Consider the following 18,138-nt stretch of genomic DNA (forward strand, 5'->3'; position numbering starts at 1 on the left):
AGCCCAGCATAAGGAATATAGTCAATAATCTATAATAATAAAAGCATAATATACTAATTAGACCGACAACCTTCTGGATGAAGCCGGAGCTACAAGGGAAGTCCAGGTCCTGGGTGCTGGAGGGAAACCAGTGCTGGCAGCTGGGGGAAGAAAGGCCTACTCTTGCATGAATTTTGTGCATTGGGTTTCTAGTCCTATTTAATAAAGAGTGAATATGCTAATTGACCTTCACACCATGGCAAATATGGCAGTGCCCACAGCCAATAAAGAGGGAATATGTTAATTGACTGCCATGCCCTCAAAGATGGCAGCACCCACAGCCACAAGATGGCTGTGGCCAGTCCCCTCAGCCCTGCTGGGGTAGCAGGCACATGGCAAGGCAGACCCAGCCGCTCCATGAGCCTGCATCTGGAGTCCCCCAGTCACCTCAGCCCCCCCAGCCACCAAGGGCTGCCCAGGGCTAGCTGAGGCTCAGGTAACCAGGGCTGGCTGAGGTTTGCACTGTTGGCAGTAGCAGCAGCAGAGGTGTGATGGAGGTGGCCCCTTCCCCTGATCGCCTGGTCACTTCCCGCCCCTGAAGGCTCCCGACTGTGAGAGGGGACAGGCCAGGCTGAGGGACCCCCCTACCAGTGCATGAACTTTCATGCACTGGGCCTCTGGTATTCTAATAACTATGCACTGTGCCAGGTGGGTACTGAAAATATCAGGTGAGCACTTTGTAAAGTTTCTGACTGACCACTCTACTGTACACCTGAAACTAATACAAAATAATATTGGATTTCAACTGTAATAAAACAACAATAAAGCGCACTCTGCAGCCCTGCACAGCAGAAAGGGCTTAGGTGGGCCTGAATCCTAGCTCTGCTACCTGTCAGCACTGTGACCCTTTCCAACTTACCTAAGCCTTGGGTTTCTCATTGGAGAAGGCAGATAGAATTACCCACCTCAGAGGACTCTTCTATGAATTAGAATATGTGAAGCTCTTAATGTAGAGTCTGGCATCTAGCAGGTACTTAAGAAATGCTCATTACTATTTGTCCTGCACCATTTCCTGTGTTTGGGAATTTGTGCAAGTATCAAATAAGACCAGTTGATAAACATTTTAGGAGTATCTTGAGATGAGAAATAAAAATGTATTCAACTCCATGTGAGTAAGAAATCTGTATAAAAAGGAGAAAGTGGGACTTTTAGGGATATGCAGATATTTCTTTTTTTTTAATTTTTTTATTAAATTATTATCTCTGTACATATACCATTGCCCCCAATACGCACATATTTCTTTCATTTTACTCTTCTTCCTAATAGTACAGCTTACTGTCAAAATTCAAACTGCTTTGGGGTGGAGTCAATTTCCAGGTATTGCCTCCTTTTTTTTCCCCCCTCTCAGTGAGTTAATTTTAAACCGCAAACCCAAATGATAGGGCCTCTTAGGCAACAGCCCTCTCTCATTTCCTTTGATATAATTTTTTATTTTTTTGTTTCTGCTTTATCCCAAATCCTGCCCTGAATCCTAATTTCATCCTTTGCTTGATGCTCCTTGAACTATCAGGTTAGCGGGAAGAGCTCAGCCCCTTCCCCCTTAATAGATGGCTTCTAGCCTGAATGCTATTGGAAAACCAGTTTCGGTGGTGTCTTTGCTGTATTTATACCTCTTCAGGGCTCATGATTCACATGAATCATCTACATCTCCTCCTCATTTTCTGACCAGTCTTCAACAGAATTCTCAGGTTCTCTGCTGTTGCTTGTGACAATTCTCCTTCAGGTCTAGCTTGACAGTTTTGCCAAGGATCAATGAAGAGTAGCTGAGAATTTGGAACGCACAAGAATCAGAAATGGAAATTTATTCAATGTATAAGCTGACTTATTGAAAACAGGCGGGGTGGGGATGGCGTGAGGACGGAGGGAAGAGGAAAACATTTTATTATTACCAAGCATTTGTATCTTTTCATTTTGGTCGTGTTTAGGCATGTTTGTACAGCTATCAAAAAGCATGTAAAAATGAACATTTAAAAAATAGTTTTTAAAAAGCAGTAAAAACATTTATACAGGACATTGTGAAATTGTAATGTCATTAAGAAGCCATCTTCCGCAGGCTACCAGTTTGGAATCATCCCCAAAGGCTCTTCTGCAAATAATCAAGGAGAATATTTCCTTGATTACTCAAATCATAAAAATAATTAAAGAAACCTTTCTTTAGTTGGATCACCCTGCATAAATAGGCAACATAGTTAATCAAAATGTAAACATGTGTGCGTGTGTTTTTTGACACCAGTATAGCAAATACATGACAGGTGGCAACTAGAAGAATTTCTAAGTTACCCCACTATCGTGATTCTTACACTTTGCTTCTTTGCTGTGTGCTCCCTGTGTATTTTTTCCCATTCATCCTCTTCTGCATCCTGGTCAAATGTCTCAGGGTACGCCGGTAACTTGTCTTTGGGACATTCTTCATAGTAACTGCGAACGTATTTCCCCACAGACCACCCCTTGTATTCCTCAGGCGTCTTGCACTCCAGGCCATTGTAGTGGACGTTGTAGTGGTGCTTCAGCCAGTAGTAGAGGTAGTGGATGTTGTAGTCACATCTCCAAGGGTTGTCTCTGAGCCAGAGGAGTTTCAGAAAATACAAGTCTTCTAATACGCCATAGTCAAAGTTTTGCAGACTGTTGTTTGATAAATCTAACTCTTCTAAATGAGTGAGTCCTAAAAAAGTAGCTAGAAACAGAAAAATGTGTATTAAACCAGTGAGTAATGAATTGGGTTCAATGCGATCGTATGCTGTTTCTAAGAGCAAATATGTTAAAAATGAGAGACTGTTGAAAATGTTTTATCCCCTCCTTTTTTTCTCAGAGCACATACTTGAGAAAACTTATCATTCTAAGTACTCTCTCCTCTCTTTGAAGTGCACACATGTCCTTTAGAAGACAAAGGCCTTTTGTCAGGTTTATGAGTCAGAAATGTCTTTCTCAGGGACCTGGGAGCCCTCTCTTGAAATGCAATCAAGAAAGATAGCAGCACCCTGATCTCCCAGTTTCTGTGGAAGGGTAAGAGCCTTGTTCCAAGTTGCAAAACCATCTCTCGTCATAAAGATATAAGTTTGTTTTCCTCTTGATAAAGGCAGTGCACTAATACAGTTGCTCACCTCAATCACCGGGTAAGGTTAGGATTGACTGTGTGTGACAAATGCTACCGTCAAGTCCTCTTACTCAAGGACTAGCTCTCACTTACCATGAAAACATGCATGCATTGGATTGTATCTGTTTGGCCATGTGAAATGTGAGAGCTTTTCTGTCTTTACAATTTCTTAGCAGATTGCTTGTGATGTGCATCACCATCTGGTTTAATGCTTTTTTTTCTTTCTCTACTATTTTTGTGGAGAGGATTTCTGTGTTGGGAGAACATTTTGTGTGTGTGTTTTTTCCCTCTCAATTATTTACTTATTTTTAATCATTATAAGTTGAAAGTATTACATATGTCCCCTTTTCTCCCCAATCAACCCCTCCAGCCCCCACCCCCACCCCCGCCCCACCCTCGCTTCTGCCCCAGGCCCTCCCCTCCCCATTGTCTGTATCCATAGGTTATGTATAAATGCATACAAGGTCTTTGGTTGATTACCTGCCACCCACCCTCCCCTGCCTTCCAATGAACAAAATAAACAGATGAACGGAGTGGATCCAGAGACAAGAAAGCATGGAACAGGGGCATTTTGGTTTTCATTGTATTTCCCTAACAGTACATGCATCTAAATGAGAAGTGCTAAAATATATTTTTACTCAAAAAGAGCTTTCCCCTTGCTTAAGCTAACTGGAACACAATATTTTATACGCTTAAAATCAGTTTTAAGTTAGCTTTCTAAAAGATGTATTTTGGGCTCACATGCATTTTTATGCTCACTGGAAAGATACCACAAAACCGGCATGAATTAGGAAAATATTTCAAATATAAGAAATAAATGCATAAAACATGAAATTGTGCCTGGTGATGATTTGAAAGCTCCCTGGGAAATCAGTAAACTCTGAAAATGTAACCCCCCACCCCCCAAGCCTATTCCCAGGTTAGAGGGCGGGGATTATATTCCTTTAGATAGTCCTGTAGAGTCTAAAAACAAAACAGTTTTATCAGCATTTTGAAAACATCTGGTTGTGTTTTGGCAAACTATGGTAGTTATCAGCTTTGAATCACATGTAATTTAATTCTGCTGGGGGTGGGGGCGTGGATGTTTACAATAAATATCAAAGACATAGCACAAAATAAGACAAGAAACTTTATTTTTTTTAAAAGTAAAGAAATCTAAACCTAGATTATCCCTATTTTAGTTGATGTGGACTGACCCTAAAATTTATAGTTCAATCCTAATTTCAAATATTTTGCTTCGATTTCAAACATTTTCTCATTGCTGTTTTAAAATACTCTTGTTAGAGCATAAAGTGTTCTTATTTTGAATTTGGAAAACATGTCCTCATACTAATACCATCAAGCATTTTCATATCATTTTGTTCTCAGACAAAACCCAGAATCCTCTCCCTCAAAAACAACTCTACTTTGGTGCAGAGCAAATCATTGGGGGTGTGGGGTGGCGCATAGGCGGTAGAAAGGAGCAAAAGGTCAACTCTTGTAATCTTTGTTCTGAAGATCCTGCATTTTTTTCTATTTGCTAACATTTGTGAGTCAATGATCTCAACAATTTACTTTCCTTAAACAAGTCAGCCCTTCAGATTGAAAGCATGTGTAAACATTCCTACATTTTGTGTTGAAAGCACTACAGTTATTACTTAAACCATCTGAATCCAGGCACGTTGAAAAGCTAGTTTGCATGTGTTTCTTAAGGGAGGTAAAACCCCTACTAGGGTGTCTTCTTTCCCCCCTTTTTTGCAATAATATCTGGAATTTCATGAGATTGTCATTCACACCTCCTAAAGACCGGCAGATCTTACTGCATTTGTGTATCTACCAGCATACGTCATTAAGTAAGTCTACTTTGGCAGGGTGTCATCTCAAAGGCCCCAAAATATAGAAGGTCTTTTATTTGAAAACTTCTTTAGGTCATTTTAATATATTTTATTGATTTTTTTTACAGAGAGGAAGGGAGAGGGAGAGAGAGTTACAAACATCGATGAAAGAGAAACATCAATCAGCTGCCTCCTGCACACCCCCTACTGGGGATGTGCCCGGAACCAAGGTACATGCCCTTGACTGGAATCGAACCTGGGACCTTTCAGTCTGCAGGCCGAGGCTCTATCCACTGAGCCAAACCGGTTTCGGCTGATAGATAAGACTTTTTAAATTGAAATAGCACTGTGAGGGCACGTAGATTATGTTTGTTACAAATCTAATATTGCAGCAATTCTCAGTTCTTTCTAAATCCATTGTGTAATTTACCACTCCTGTTTTTGCCAGAGGCTTGCTTAGAAAACAGAGAAGAGATTTGAAATATGGGAAGAACTGATCTTGATCTAGGATTAGATAAAATATGACTGGCTCTGGTTTGAGGACATTTTATCTTAATTTATGAACCTTAGTGCTTAGCAGATTGTTTCAAATTTACTTTAAACAAGTTTTTTTTTTTTAAGTCCTACTTTAAACAAGTTGGAACTTAATGAATAGCAAAGAAAATGCCAAATCTGAATTTCCCTTTAAAAATCACATTTAGAATTTCACTAGCCATATATTCTTATTTTTTTTCGTATTCTATAAAACACTCTTATTTGAACCAATTAAATAATCGTTGCTTAGTAATATATAGTATTACATACCTCATAAAACAACATTTTGGCAAATTTTTCTGAGTGCTAAGCAAGTTTTAATCTAACTAAACAAGTTCTAATTATACAAATTCTAAACTAATGACATTTAATTTAAAGTCAAACATTTTATTACTTAGTTTTTAAAAAACTAAATTGTATTTACTATAAACGTTGCCACAGGGATTAAAAAACAGAGAACATCTGTCGCAGGTTAAAAGGGCTGGTCTGTGGAACTTACCAGGATCGATGAATTCGATGCCGTTGCTGCTAAGGTTTAATTTCTTTAGCTCATGAACATCTTCAAACTGCCTGGGCCGAAGCAGGTTGATTTTATTGTATGACAAGTCAAGCTTGACAATATCTGGAGGGATGTTGTTTGGAACTTTCTTCAACTCTGGAAACATTAATAATATTCAGGTTACCAGGCCTCCTCTGGCTCCCTTTTGCTCTTACCATTCTTAACACCTGTGTGATTGTAAGCATCAGCTCTTGCAGGGGAAAAGGATAGCTAAACGCAAAGAAGGCCTGCAAGAGCAAGCCTTAGCACGTGCCCGAGGCCGGTGAGCCAAGTGCGTGACACTTAAGGGGCCGCTCATTGCCGAGCTGTTCAGAGAAACTTCCTCAAAGCAGCTGTGAGAAATCAAGGGAACAAGAGGCGACACAGCTCAGTTGGCTCAGTCATCAGGGAGGCGGTGGACTCACGCCTCCTGCCCGCAGCATCAGCTAGGAAGCTTTACAGAAAAGAAAGCTAAAATGAAGCGAAGCAATTCAAACCTCCTATTTGTGTTTTCCCTAGTGATTACTGCCTCTTTGATGCATCTTTAGTTTATCCTTCTCCTCAGCCCCACAAATAAGCTCAGGTCTCTCTCCACACTACAAAAATCAAACAAAAAGCTCTTGACCTTGGTGACCCTCAAGCTGTTATCTTATTTCTCCTTTCCTTGGATGCTGACATTCCAAGGGAGTCAGAGCATCCTGACTCATTGCCTGTGCGCCTCATCTCACACTTTTTCTCTGAATTCTTTGATTTAGTTTATGCTCTGTCACTCCGGACTCCTCCGGGGCTCCGCCTCTGGAAGAGGAGGCCAGGGGATAGGTTAATAGAAAACCAAGGCTCACCTAGTGTATCTCCTACTCCACATGTGTCAAACACAAGGCCCGCGGGCCAAATCCAGCCCGCCAGGCCTTGCAATGTGGCCCGCACCGCGCTGTCATCACTGCACTCCGCTGTCAGTTTATGACATTGTCAGTTTATGACTGTTCAGTAAACCATTCGGCCCGCGATTTAGGCTGGATTTTATATTTTGGCCCCTTCTCTGATTGAGTTCGACACCCCTACCCTACTCTTTATGCCAGTCTCTAAGGCATGCTTTTTAAAAAAATACGCAGTGTGCTTATTTTATATTTTAGAATAATGCTTGCCCTTTCTCTTATCCCTTAGGAAAATATTCTGAAGAGACCTTATCCCAAATAAATGAAATCAGAAACAAAAGAGGTGAAATAACTAGGGGAAGTAAAGCCATGTTAGTTTTTGTTCCCACAAAAGGAAACTAGAAGAAACAAGTAAAACGTCCAGATTCATTGGTACTTGAGAAATAGCACGGCCTCAAAACTTCCTGAAGAAGTAGAGATGTTTTGAAGTGGGTAGAGTGAAATAAATATATGAAAAGTGGTAGCCATTTATCCATAATGCCCCTTTTGGTAAAGAATAACTTAATTGTTGATTAAATTCTCCCAAATGTATATATAAAACCCTCTGTTGTTTATGATTTCTTATAGCTACTTTCAAAAAGACTCAGGCTTATCCCTTCCTCCCCACCTCCCACTTTTTTTCTTTTTTCGTTTTGGTTGTTGTTGATGTTAATAATCTTCACCTGAGGATATTTTTTTTAATTGCTCTTTGTTGCCTTCCACCCCACCCCACTTGGGGGCAGAAATTGAACCCCAGCCTAGGTACCTGTCCTTGACGGGGAACCAAACCCACGACCCTTCACTTCACAGGATCCAAGCTCAAACAACTGAGCACACTGGCCAGGGCTTTCCCCACCTTTAACAGCTCAGAATCCATGGTCTTTAATGGAATGATATTGGTAGTTCTTTCTCTAGTATCCTTTTTTTTCTTCTTCTGTTAAATTTGCTTTCTCTCTCTCTCTCTCTCTCTTTTTTAATATATTATTGATTTTTTGCAGAGAGGAAGGGAGAGGGATAGAGTCAGAAGAGAGAGAAATATTGATCAGCTGCCTCCTGCACATCCCCCACTGGGGATGTGCCCACAACTAAGGCACATGCCATTGAACGGAATTGAAACGGGACCCTTCAGTCAGCAGGCCGACGCTCTATCCACTGAGCCAAACCGGTTTCAGCTGCTTTCTCTTCTTGATGGGATCTTAGTATTAATGTGCAGGAACTGTTCTAAGTTCTCTAGCAAGTATTAAATGACAAGAACCCTACGAGCTAAGCAGCATTATTATAATTTTATTTTTTGTCTTTAAATATTTTTATTAATTTTTTTAGAGGGGGGGAGGGAGAGAGAAAGGAAGAGACAGAGAGAGAGAGAGAGAGAGAGAGAGAGAGAGAGAGAGAGAGAGAGAGAGAGAGAGAGAGAGAGAGAGAAGAGAAACATCAATGAGAGAGAAACATCTATCAGCTGCCTCCTGTATGCAACCGATCAGTGATCAAACCTTCAACGTGGGCATATGCCCTGACTGAGAATTGAACTGGTGAACTTTCGGTGCATGGGACAACCCTCAGCCAACTGAGCCACATCAGCCAGGGCATATTATCCTTTTATAGATGAAGAAATTTGCACAACTTGCCCACAGTCACATTCCTAGGAATTAAACATAAACATATTCACCCAGAATCTATGCTTCTAACCACTATGCTCTTCTGCCTATGCATGGCACCTTTCTGTTTCATTAATGTTGTTCCACCTGCTTAGAATCCTCAAGGTTGGCATGTAGATGAAATAGGGATAGGGGAGCAACTGGGGTCAGTCAATATATTGGGATGGCCATGAGACCTTTCTGGATCTGTACATATTTAAAATAACATCTCCCTGCTTTCAAGTGGGTAATAATAATAATAATACCACCATTCCTTGCTTTTTTCTCAACAGTAGTTATTAACTACCATAGTATACATTTCAGTGATTTTTTTTTTCATTTCTCACCCTCTCTTCACCATGGAAGCTTCATAAGGAAGGTTTAGAACAATGCCTAATCCTATATAATAAACCCCTACTCTGCAAATCAACTGAATGGTGGAATGACTGGAGGAATGAGCGGTCGGTCGCTATGTTGTGCATTGACTGTTGGGAATCAGATGCAGGAGCTGGTGGTCAGTGCACTCCCACGGGGGGGGGGAGGGGGGTGCTACTCAACCAGAAGCTGGGCTCACTAAGGAGCAGTAAGCCTGGCTTCTGGAAGCTGGGCTCACAGCCGGTGAGCACAGCAGCGGTGGTGGGAGCCTCTCCTGCCTCCACTGTAGGCAGGTGATACAGAGAGAGGGGTCCTGGACTGCAAGAGGCCTGGACTGTGAGAGGGATGTCTGACTGCCGGCTTAGGCCCTATCCCCAAAAGGATTGTGCCTAAGCTGTCAGGCAGACACCCCCCCCCCCCCCCCAAGTGGTTCTAGACTGTGAGAGGGCGTAGACTGGGCTGAGGAACTCTTCTCCCCCCCACTCCTGAACAAATTTCATGCACCAGACCTCTAGTATATCATAAATAGATGATATGTGGCAGCTAATGATCCCCTCTACTGCTATTTATTCCCTTGTGTATGGGTTGAACCTAGTGATTTGCTTCTAACAATGCAGCAAATGTGATGGGATGTCCCTTCCATAATTTGGTTATAAGAAATTGTGACTTTTGCTCTGCTAGCAGACTCTGATGCTGGCTTTGATGATGCAAGTTGTTATGTTGGAGAGGCTTACATGGCAAGGAGTTCAAGGTGGCCTCTGGCCAGTAGCTGGCAAGGAATTCAGGTCCAACAGCTCTTAAGGAATCAAATTCTGCTAGCAGCCATGTGAGCTTGGAAGGGAATCCTTTCCCAGTTCAGCCTTCAGATGAGATCACTGCCCTGAGCCCCGATCAACACCTTGATTGCAACTCTGTGAGAGATTATGAATCAGAGGACGTAGCTGAACCATGTCTGGTTTCCTGGCCCACACAAACTGTGAGATAATAAAGTGTGTTGTTTTAAGCCTGGAAGTTTTGGGATAGTTAGGCAGCAATAGATAACTAGCCCTTGGTAAGTAATAGGAGCTCATTAATGCTTGTTATGTTTAATGAGATTCAGGTTATATATTGAAGCCTCTTATAATAAAAGTACTTTGAAAATTTGTAGTGATCCTATTTCTGTCCTCCAATAAGAGAGGGTTCCATTTGACCTAAAGCTGTATCTGTCAACATACTAAAAGGTGAAAGATTTTAAGAGTTAAACTTATTATAATGGTGCAACAGTGGGGTAACCCTGACCCTTTAGGATCAGCAAGACCCTAACTAGAGAGCAATGGTCTCTCTTGGGCACTACGTGTAAACAAGGAGATGGAGATCCTGGTGATAATTGGAAACCACAGAGACAATTGAGAACAGACATTAGAAATTTTTTCTTGCACCATGTGCCCATCACGGTGTAATATACAGATCTTGTAACATAGAAATCCACACCTGAAACATATATGTTCTCGTTGACCAATGTCACCCCAATGAATGAAAAAAATAATTTCTTGGCATTTAGCACTTGGAATAGCTATTGAGAATGGCTATCACATCTTCTAAGAAGGGTTTTAAAAACAGAATAGAGCTTTAGTTTAAAATCTGGAATCCCACTTCTTCTCACTTCTTCCATTGCTACCATATTGGCCCATAGCACCTTTACCTCTTATCTGGGTTATCCCAACAGTATCCTAAGCCTATGTGATCCTGTTAAGATGTTGTAAGTCAGATCATGTCAGTTTTGTCCTTTCCCCAGATGACTTCCCACCCTCCAGGTGGCAGAATCCTGCAGTGGCTTTCCATCTCCCTGAATAAAAGCCCAAATCCTCACCAAGACGCTAAAAAGCCATTGAAGGCGGTAGGTCTTCCTCATCACCAGAGTCAGCATCTCCTAGGTTCTGGACTTGTATCAAGACTTGCTTACTGAACCCACATATGCTGGGCTGGATCTGGGACCACTGGAGGACAAGGGTTAACCACAAATAAATGGGTGGAAAAAAATGTTGATGAGAACACCCTGAAATCCCAGCTTAAGCAACGTGGCAGACCTGTGGATGCTGAAAAAGGAACAGGAATTGCAGAAACATGTTCCTTTGTTAGCAGCAGCCCTGAGTAAAAAGAGGATCCATAAGTAATACCAGGAATTGCAAACCAAAGCCTTTACTAGTATGGCTTGGAAAATCATAGAAAAATTTTATTGTATTGATGTATATAAAGTTCTTTAGCTCGTTTACTTTAATCTTGAATGAGAATTGAAAATATTGATGTAAAGCATGTTTGTTTTGATAAAGATTAAATACAAATTTCCCAGGCCAGAGGTCAAATTTGGCCAGCATTTCATTTCTAGACCAGACATCACATGGTTAATGGCTGCCATCTGAAATCCTTTGTAAACCCTCAACAAAAACCATATTTACTTGATTATCACCCCTGACAAGCCTTGCCTCTTCCCCAACCAAGTCTTGCTGATTTTGAGGAGGAAGCTGGAAAGTTTTCTCCATGTAATTTCCCATTTAATAGTCTATCTTGGTTGCCAGCAATGCCAGAACTACTCTGAAGGCTTAGTAGTAGTGAGAAGAGAGACATAAATGGGCCTGTTTATTGCAAATAAAAAAAAATCTTAATTATCATTCAAGCCAGTGGTGAAATTAACTTCAGAGGCTACTGGGAACAACTGATGGGCATAATTCTCCCCAGTCCTAATCTTAGAGGCAAAATGAATCCTTAAAACTGGTAAATTATCCTGGTAAATGTGAAGCTAAAAGGCAGTTTTAAAACTGCTACTTTCATGTATTTTTGGCAGATCAATTTACCTCAATATGGCATAAACATGCCTTTCAACTAGTCTTACATTTATTCCCTTTGAAAGACTAAGTTTTGTTGGCAAAGTGCCTGTCTCCCAGTGAATAAAGCTATTATTTATTTTTCTTACTGTCAGATGTTTAACACAAAAATAGTTATTTTTGAGGTCTATGTGGTCATACTGTGGTCAAACTAGCACATACTACGGTACCCTACACATACCATCTGACTCATCATCTGTCAGTTGGGAGAGGCACAACTCCTGAGTTAGGGGATCTGGATTCGGGTCCTTGTGTGGTACCATGTGCATGGTACACTGTATAGAGCCTGAGAAGGAGCGTTCAAATCCTCATAAATTTTCGTGGGTTAACAGAAATACCCAGAATATTGAAGGGAGAGACGACATTGCATAGCGCTCTCTGGCATGGGATCTGCTTGGAGACTGCCTGTGTGGCCTTAGGAAGACAACATAACTTCTCCAATCTCAGTTTCCTCATTTAAAAAATGAGGGTAATAGTATTTCCTTTAAAGTTGTGAGCAGTACATGAAGTAATGCATGAAGCTGCTGACTTAGGCACACACCAAGCACTGAGGTGACAGCTCTGACTCATTATTAATGCCAGCTTCACTCTTGATGGCATGTTTCAGGCTTCTGTAGAGCCTGCATAGAGTCTGACATGTGGAGCAATCAAAACTATTACCACATCCTGGCAGGGAGCTCGAGATGAACATCGCAGGACAATTATTCCTAGCATTTGACATTTATTACCTATTTATAGAACGGGATATGGAAAATTACAGTGAATTATATTCAGATGGTCATACTTGAAGTCTAGACATGATTTTTAACTCCTATGTATTTTGATGTGTAAAGGTTACTTAAAGTACTGCTTTCCACGCACAAAGAAAGCAGTTTAGTTATTATTATCCATCTGAAGCACATGCCCCAGGCCAGGCAGCATCAAAGGGCATTTAATAGACATACAGACATCAACAATATACCAAAAAATTAAAAATAATCAATAGATTCATATTGATTATATTAAAAGACAAGACTACTCTTCCTTTTATCTAAATTTTATCTACATTTTAAATCTAAAAAGTATAGCCTCTGGGTTATGTATTTTTTAACATGTGGAAGAACGTGAGTTGTCTTTAGTGCAGTGCCCTATGCTATATATGCTGTTTATGCCATTAAATTTTATTTATATCATTTCCCAGTAAACAGTACGTGTATTTTTAAAGCAGGGGGAATGCATTTATGAGCATATATGGAAGGTTGTATTTAGACAATAAGTGGAGGAAGTAAAGCAATAAATATATATGTGCATTTTTATAAGTTTATTTTTGTCAAGAGAAAGACAAAAATATCATGGGAAAAAGACAAAGCAGAAATAGGCTCATGGGAGAGGGAAAGGCCCAAGAAGAGAAAAGCAGTGAAAAAAAAAACAAATTTCCTAACAAATTATCTCTTCTTAAATGACAGTGTAGTCTAGCTACAGAAGTCTTTAACTTTGTGTTGCTGGCATTTTTTTCTCAGATAATTAATAAACTTAATTGTACCTACTTATTCTTTACCATTGGTGCACCAAGTGCAAATTAACTTTATCTTGAAGATAGAATCTCAGCAATATCAAGAAATTTTTCTAACCCAAGTCTAGGATTAGTAGCTTTGAATTAGTTTTTATTTTATTTTATTAAAGATATATATATATATATATATATATATATATATATATATATATATTTAAATATATTTTATTGATTTTGTACAGAGAGGAAGGGAGAGAGATAGAGAGTTAGAAACATCGATGAGAGAGAGCCATCGATCAGCTGCCTCTTGCACACCCCCTACTGGGGATATGCCCGCAACCAAGGTACATGCCCTTGACCGGAATCGAACCCGGGACCTTTCAGTCCCCAAGCCGACGCTTTATCCATTGAGCCAAACCGGTCCCGGCTTAAAGATATTTTTATTGATTTCAGAGAGGAAGGGAAAGGGAAAGACAGAAATATCAATGATGAGAGAGAATCATTGATTGGCTACTTCCTGCATGCCCCCCACTGGGGATCAAGCCTGCAACTTGGCATGTGCCCTAACCAGGAATTGGTGACCTCCTGGTTCATATGTCAATGCTCAACCACTAAGCCACACTCACCTGGCTAGTTTTTAAATATATAGTTCAAGTTTTTAAGCACTACAAAGGAAACCCTAGTAAAATGCACTCCTCAGAATGAAGCACTACTCACCCTAACAATATTTGGGAAATTCCACCCAATCTGGCCACAGAGGCACTACATATACAGACTTTCTGGAATTCTCTAATGATTCCATTGTTAGGACAGCTGCTTGCCTGAATGTAGTTAGATTAATGTTAGAAGACAGCAGTGTCATGTAGGCCAAGGTTCAAATTTTGGCTCTGCTGTTTACCTGAGACCTCGCTCGGCCAAGTGACTTGACCTCCCTGAAGCTCATTTCCTCAACTGTAAATGGGAAGTCAACTGTGGACAGGACTGAATGTGGAGCACCTGGAACATAGCAGGCTCTCAATTAATGAGCACTCTCTTAAATTCAGGGGACCCCAGAATGGCTTCTCCCTGGTGACGATGCTGTAATTGCTCTGCTGAAGCATCAAATTGTATACAATTCACAGGGAATCACAGTAAGCAAACCTCTCCAAGCCACATGGCTGTGATGTGACCCAACCAGGTGCCACCTTCCAGAGTCCAACAGAGTGGGGCAAGGCTTGAGCTTGACCTTGCTGACAAATGAACACATTTCCTGCTGGCTCAGGTTGCCTGTTTCTTCAATGTCAACAAATTCCCGCCTATGGTTCCCTGAGAGGAGCCAGAGTGTCTATGTTCTGTGTCTTCCCTTTTGTTCTTAAGGAAACAAAACCTCCCTCCAAGCAAGTGGAATGACACCATGCCCCACAAGACCCTAATTCAATGACATGTAGCTTTCATGATTACAAATGAGTTATTAACCCATTTGGATAAATGAAACAGACACTGTCCTATGGCTTGTTAGCCTAGGGTAGATTAGCGGTTCCGAGACCACACTCCGAGAACGTCTTCACTAACCTGTCAGCGGCATTACTAAAACCTGCCTTCTGTTTTACTTCATGAATTTATCCTTAGTGTGCAAACCCTGCACAGGACTAACCTAAGATTGCGTGAGATTAAAAAAACAACCAGGAATGATTTTTAGGAAGCAGGTAATATTCTGGAAAGATTCCCTTAGTCTCATAGTTCTTTGATTACATACTTTTAACTTAGTTCCCCCCACCCACCGCCATGTTTTTGCATGTTTTATTTTGGGTAACTTGGGACAATCGAGACACAGGATGTCAGCCAGTGCTCATTAAAACCTGAAGACTCAACTGTGAGTTACACAATCGCCGCTTCCCCGTTGGCCTTCCTCTGACAGCGCCCTCACCAGCCCTGCTCTACACAATGTCCTCCTGGAGGTCACCATTCCCCCAACACGCACACCACCACATTCTGACTGCACTTGGGTTATGTAAACAGCATTTTGTACTTGCTTTCATGCCCACTGGCTTTCCTACATCAATTAAATGACATTAGATTTGCCAAAACCGGTTTGGCTCAATGGATAGAGCGTCGGCTTGGGGACTGAAGGGTCCCGGGTTCGATTCTGGTCAAGGGCATGTACCTTGGTTGCGGGCACATCCCCGGTAGGGGGTGTGCAAGAGGCAGCTGATTGATGACTCTCTCATGGATGCTTCTAACTATCTCTCTCCTTTCCTCTCTGTAAAAAATCAATAAAATACAAAAAAAAAAATATAAAAAAATAAATGACATTAGATTTAAGATGAAAAGAATTCCTTCCAGCCACAGCTCGCAACAAAGCAGGACCCAAATTGCTGTCCCTCTCACCCTCCTGCACTGCCCCCTAAGGCACCAACCATCTTGAGTGTGGGCTCCAGCACTGTCATTGGAGAAAGATTTCTGGGGGAAGTTACACCAGAAATTCCAAGGCACAGCTTCCTGTAGGAATGAGTTGTAAGATTCAAAGAACACTGTAAATTGCCCGTGAAAAAGAAAAAGCAAGAAACTTGACACACTGACCGGCGTTGGCTCCATTGGTTGGAGCTTCATCCCACGAACCAAAAAGGTGGCAGGTTCTGATTCCCCATCAGGACACATACCCAGGCTGCAGGTTCAACCCCCAGTGGGGGTGTGTTTGGGAGGCAACCAATTGATGTTCCTCTCTCTCTCTCTCTCTCTCTCTCTCTCTCTCTCTCTCTCTCTCTCTCTCTCTCCCTCTTTCTCTCTCTCTCTCCTCTTCCCTCCCTCCCTCCCTCCTTCCCTCCTTCCTCTTTCTGAAGTTAATGTAAAGAAAAAGAAACTTACAAACCTTTTCGTTTGCAGTCCAGTGTTTGTATGGGAAACACGTAAATGTGGCAAAGAGAAGAGTCCACCTCAGGCTTGATGACCGGGGGTCTCCCTGACACTTGGGGTTTCGGGCCCAGTTGTTCCTTTTCTTCTTCATTGCACAGCTCTTCCAATTTTATCTGCCGCAGCTTTTTGTTTTTCAGTTCTTGTGGGCTTTCGCACTTGGCGTAGTTGCCCAGATTTCGGTTCTTTGGGATCTGCAGCATTGCAACCAGCGTCTCTAGGTCGCAGGTGCAGTGCCAGGGGTTGTCGTAGAGGCGCAGGTAGCTCAGGAGAGGCGTGTAAATGAACGCTTCTTCCGTCAGGACTTTGATCTGGTTGTGCTGCAGCAGGAGGGTGGTGAGTCTGTTTAAACCGAAGAAAGCCTCGCTCTCAATCTTGGAGATCTCGTTCTGCTGCAGGTCCAAGCTCTTCAGCTTTCTGAACTTGGAGAACATGCTGTTCTTCAGTATGCGGATCTTGTTTCTCGCTAACAGCATGTGCAGCAGGTCGTGAGGCCAGTCGGGCAGCACGTACACCAGCTTTCTCTCCTGACAATCTAAGTATTTCTCGTGAAGGTATGTGTACACTTCGCAGGGCAGGTCCGGTGCGTAGCGTTTGACAGGGTTCGAGCCTCTCCGGCCCCCACCCACCCGGCCAGGACTCGCCCTGTTTCTCACACCCCCAGGGTTCGCCTTGCGGAGCTCAGCCGCGTTACAGAAGAAAAGCAGGGTTATTATGATGGTAACCACGCGCATCCTGACATCCAGCTGGCCCCAATTACTGGGTATGACAGATGGAGCAATGAAAGGATTCCGTTGAAATCCAAGTTTGGGGAATCTTAACTAATGCAGATCAGGAACAGTGAGGTCCCACTGAGGTATGGTCGAGTCCCTAGGTTGCAGGGGGGGAAAAAAATAGTTTAGGACATTGTAAGCACCGTTATTGACAGATAATTGCAGCTTTTTTTTTTCTTTTTTCTTTTTTTTTTTTTTTAAGCTAGACATTTCAGATAATCAAGGCATATGCAAAGCAGCAGTGTATAAGGCTCTGCACCCTCCAATGGCCTTGTGTAGTGGCTACATAGTGGAGCCTTGAGTGTGAATCAAGGCTCTCCTAGTTGCTAATCTGTGCAGCCTGAGGCTAAGTACTTCCACCTCGTCTTCTGCCTCTGTAAAATGGGGCAGAAGATACCTCTTGTATTGCAGAGAGGAGAAAACGGCTCCTGTCTGTGACACACTTCACAGGGCCTGGTCCCGGGGAAGCCCTCCCCAGAGTTAGGCTTAGCACTGTGAAAACCAAAACCTGTAGTTTATCAGCACATTGGATTCAAGAATTAAAGGGTTTCCCCCTTGCAGCCTAGAGATGTAAAAATAAAGAGGACTCAATGGCTGTCTTCCTGAGCTCACTCTTTTCTTTCATTTACTGTCTCCCAATCACCAGTCATGTTGCATGCGGACTCCAGGAATGCTTGGGGGAAACTCAACTGTCCTCGGCATCTCCTGGCTCAAGGTCTCTTCTCAGCGAGCACGGCTCTGCTGTATTGGAAGTCACACCTCTTCCCATTCCTGGCTGCTCCCCACCTCTTTCTTGTTTTATTTTCCTCCAGAGCTCGTATCACCATCTTTCAAAGCAGATATTTCTTTTGTTTATAACCGTCCGACCTCCCCCCCCAAACAAGGATGTAAACTTGAGGGGGGCAGAGATTTTTGTCTCTTTTGTTCACTGTTGTATTTCTGGCACCTGTAGAGTTTCTAGCATGAAGCAGATTATTGGCAAAAACTTGTTGAATGCACGAATTACTCTCAAAGTAGCTATCCTATAAAAATCTTAATCTCATAAACTTAGTTATTATATTTGGGAGGCAATCTATTTTTTTCCTTAGCCAGCAAGTATTATTGATGACTTCCAAGATCTGCGCATGTGAAAGAATTGTTTCCATTTTTTTTTTTTTTAATCCTGAAAGTGGTTTTGGTTT

At 41.9% G+C, this 18,138-nt stretch overlaps 1 protein-coding gene across 2 annotated transcripts in view; it reads right to left on the minus strand.

The window, feature by feature from the left end:
- Nucleotides 1-1,817: 1,817 nt before the first annotated feature.
- LRRC17 (leucine rich repeat containing 17) overlaps nt 1,818-18,138 on the minus strand; it is a 28,752-nt gene continuing 12,431 nt past the window's right edge. For both annotated transcript variants that reach the window (XM_084897838.1, XM_084897839.1), the window contains 3 exons: nt 16,144-17,054; nt 5,981-6,136; nt 1,818-2,713 (listed from right to left, as the gene is read on the minus strand). In XM_084897838.1, coding sequence (XP_084753964.1) covers nt 2,316-2,713; nt 5,981-6,136; nt 16,144-16,918 — 1,329 coding nt within the window. In that variant the 5' untranslated portion in view covers nt 16,919-17,054 and the 3' untranslated portion in view covers nt 1,818-2,315. The remainder of the gene's footprint in view (nt 2,714-5,980; nt 6,137-16,143; nt 17,055-18,138) is intronic.

Source organism: Pipistrellus hanaki (assembly GCF_964339955.1).
Source record: "Pipistrellus hanaki genome assembly, chromosome: 10".
NCBI classification, from domain to species: domain Eukaryota; kingdom Metazoa; phylum Chordata; class Mammalia; order Chiroptera; family Vespertilionidae; genus Pipistrellus; species Pipistrellus hanaki.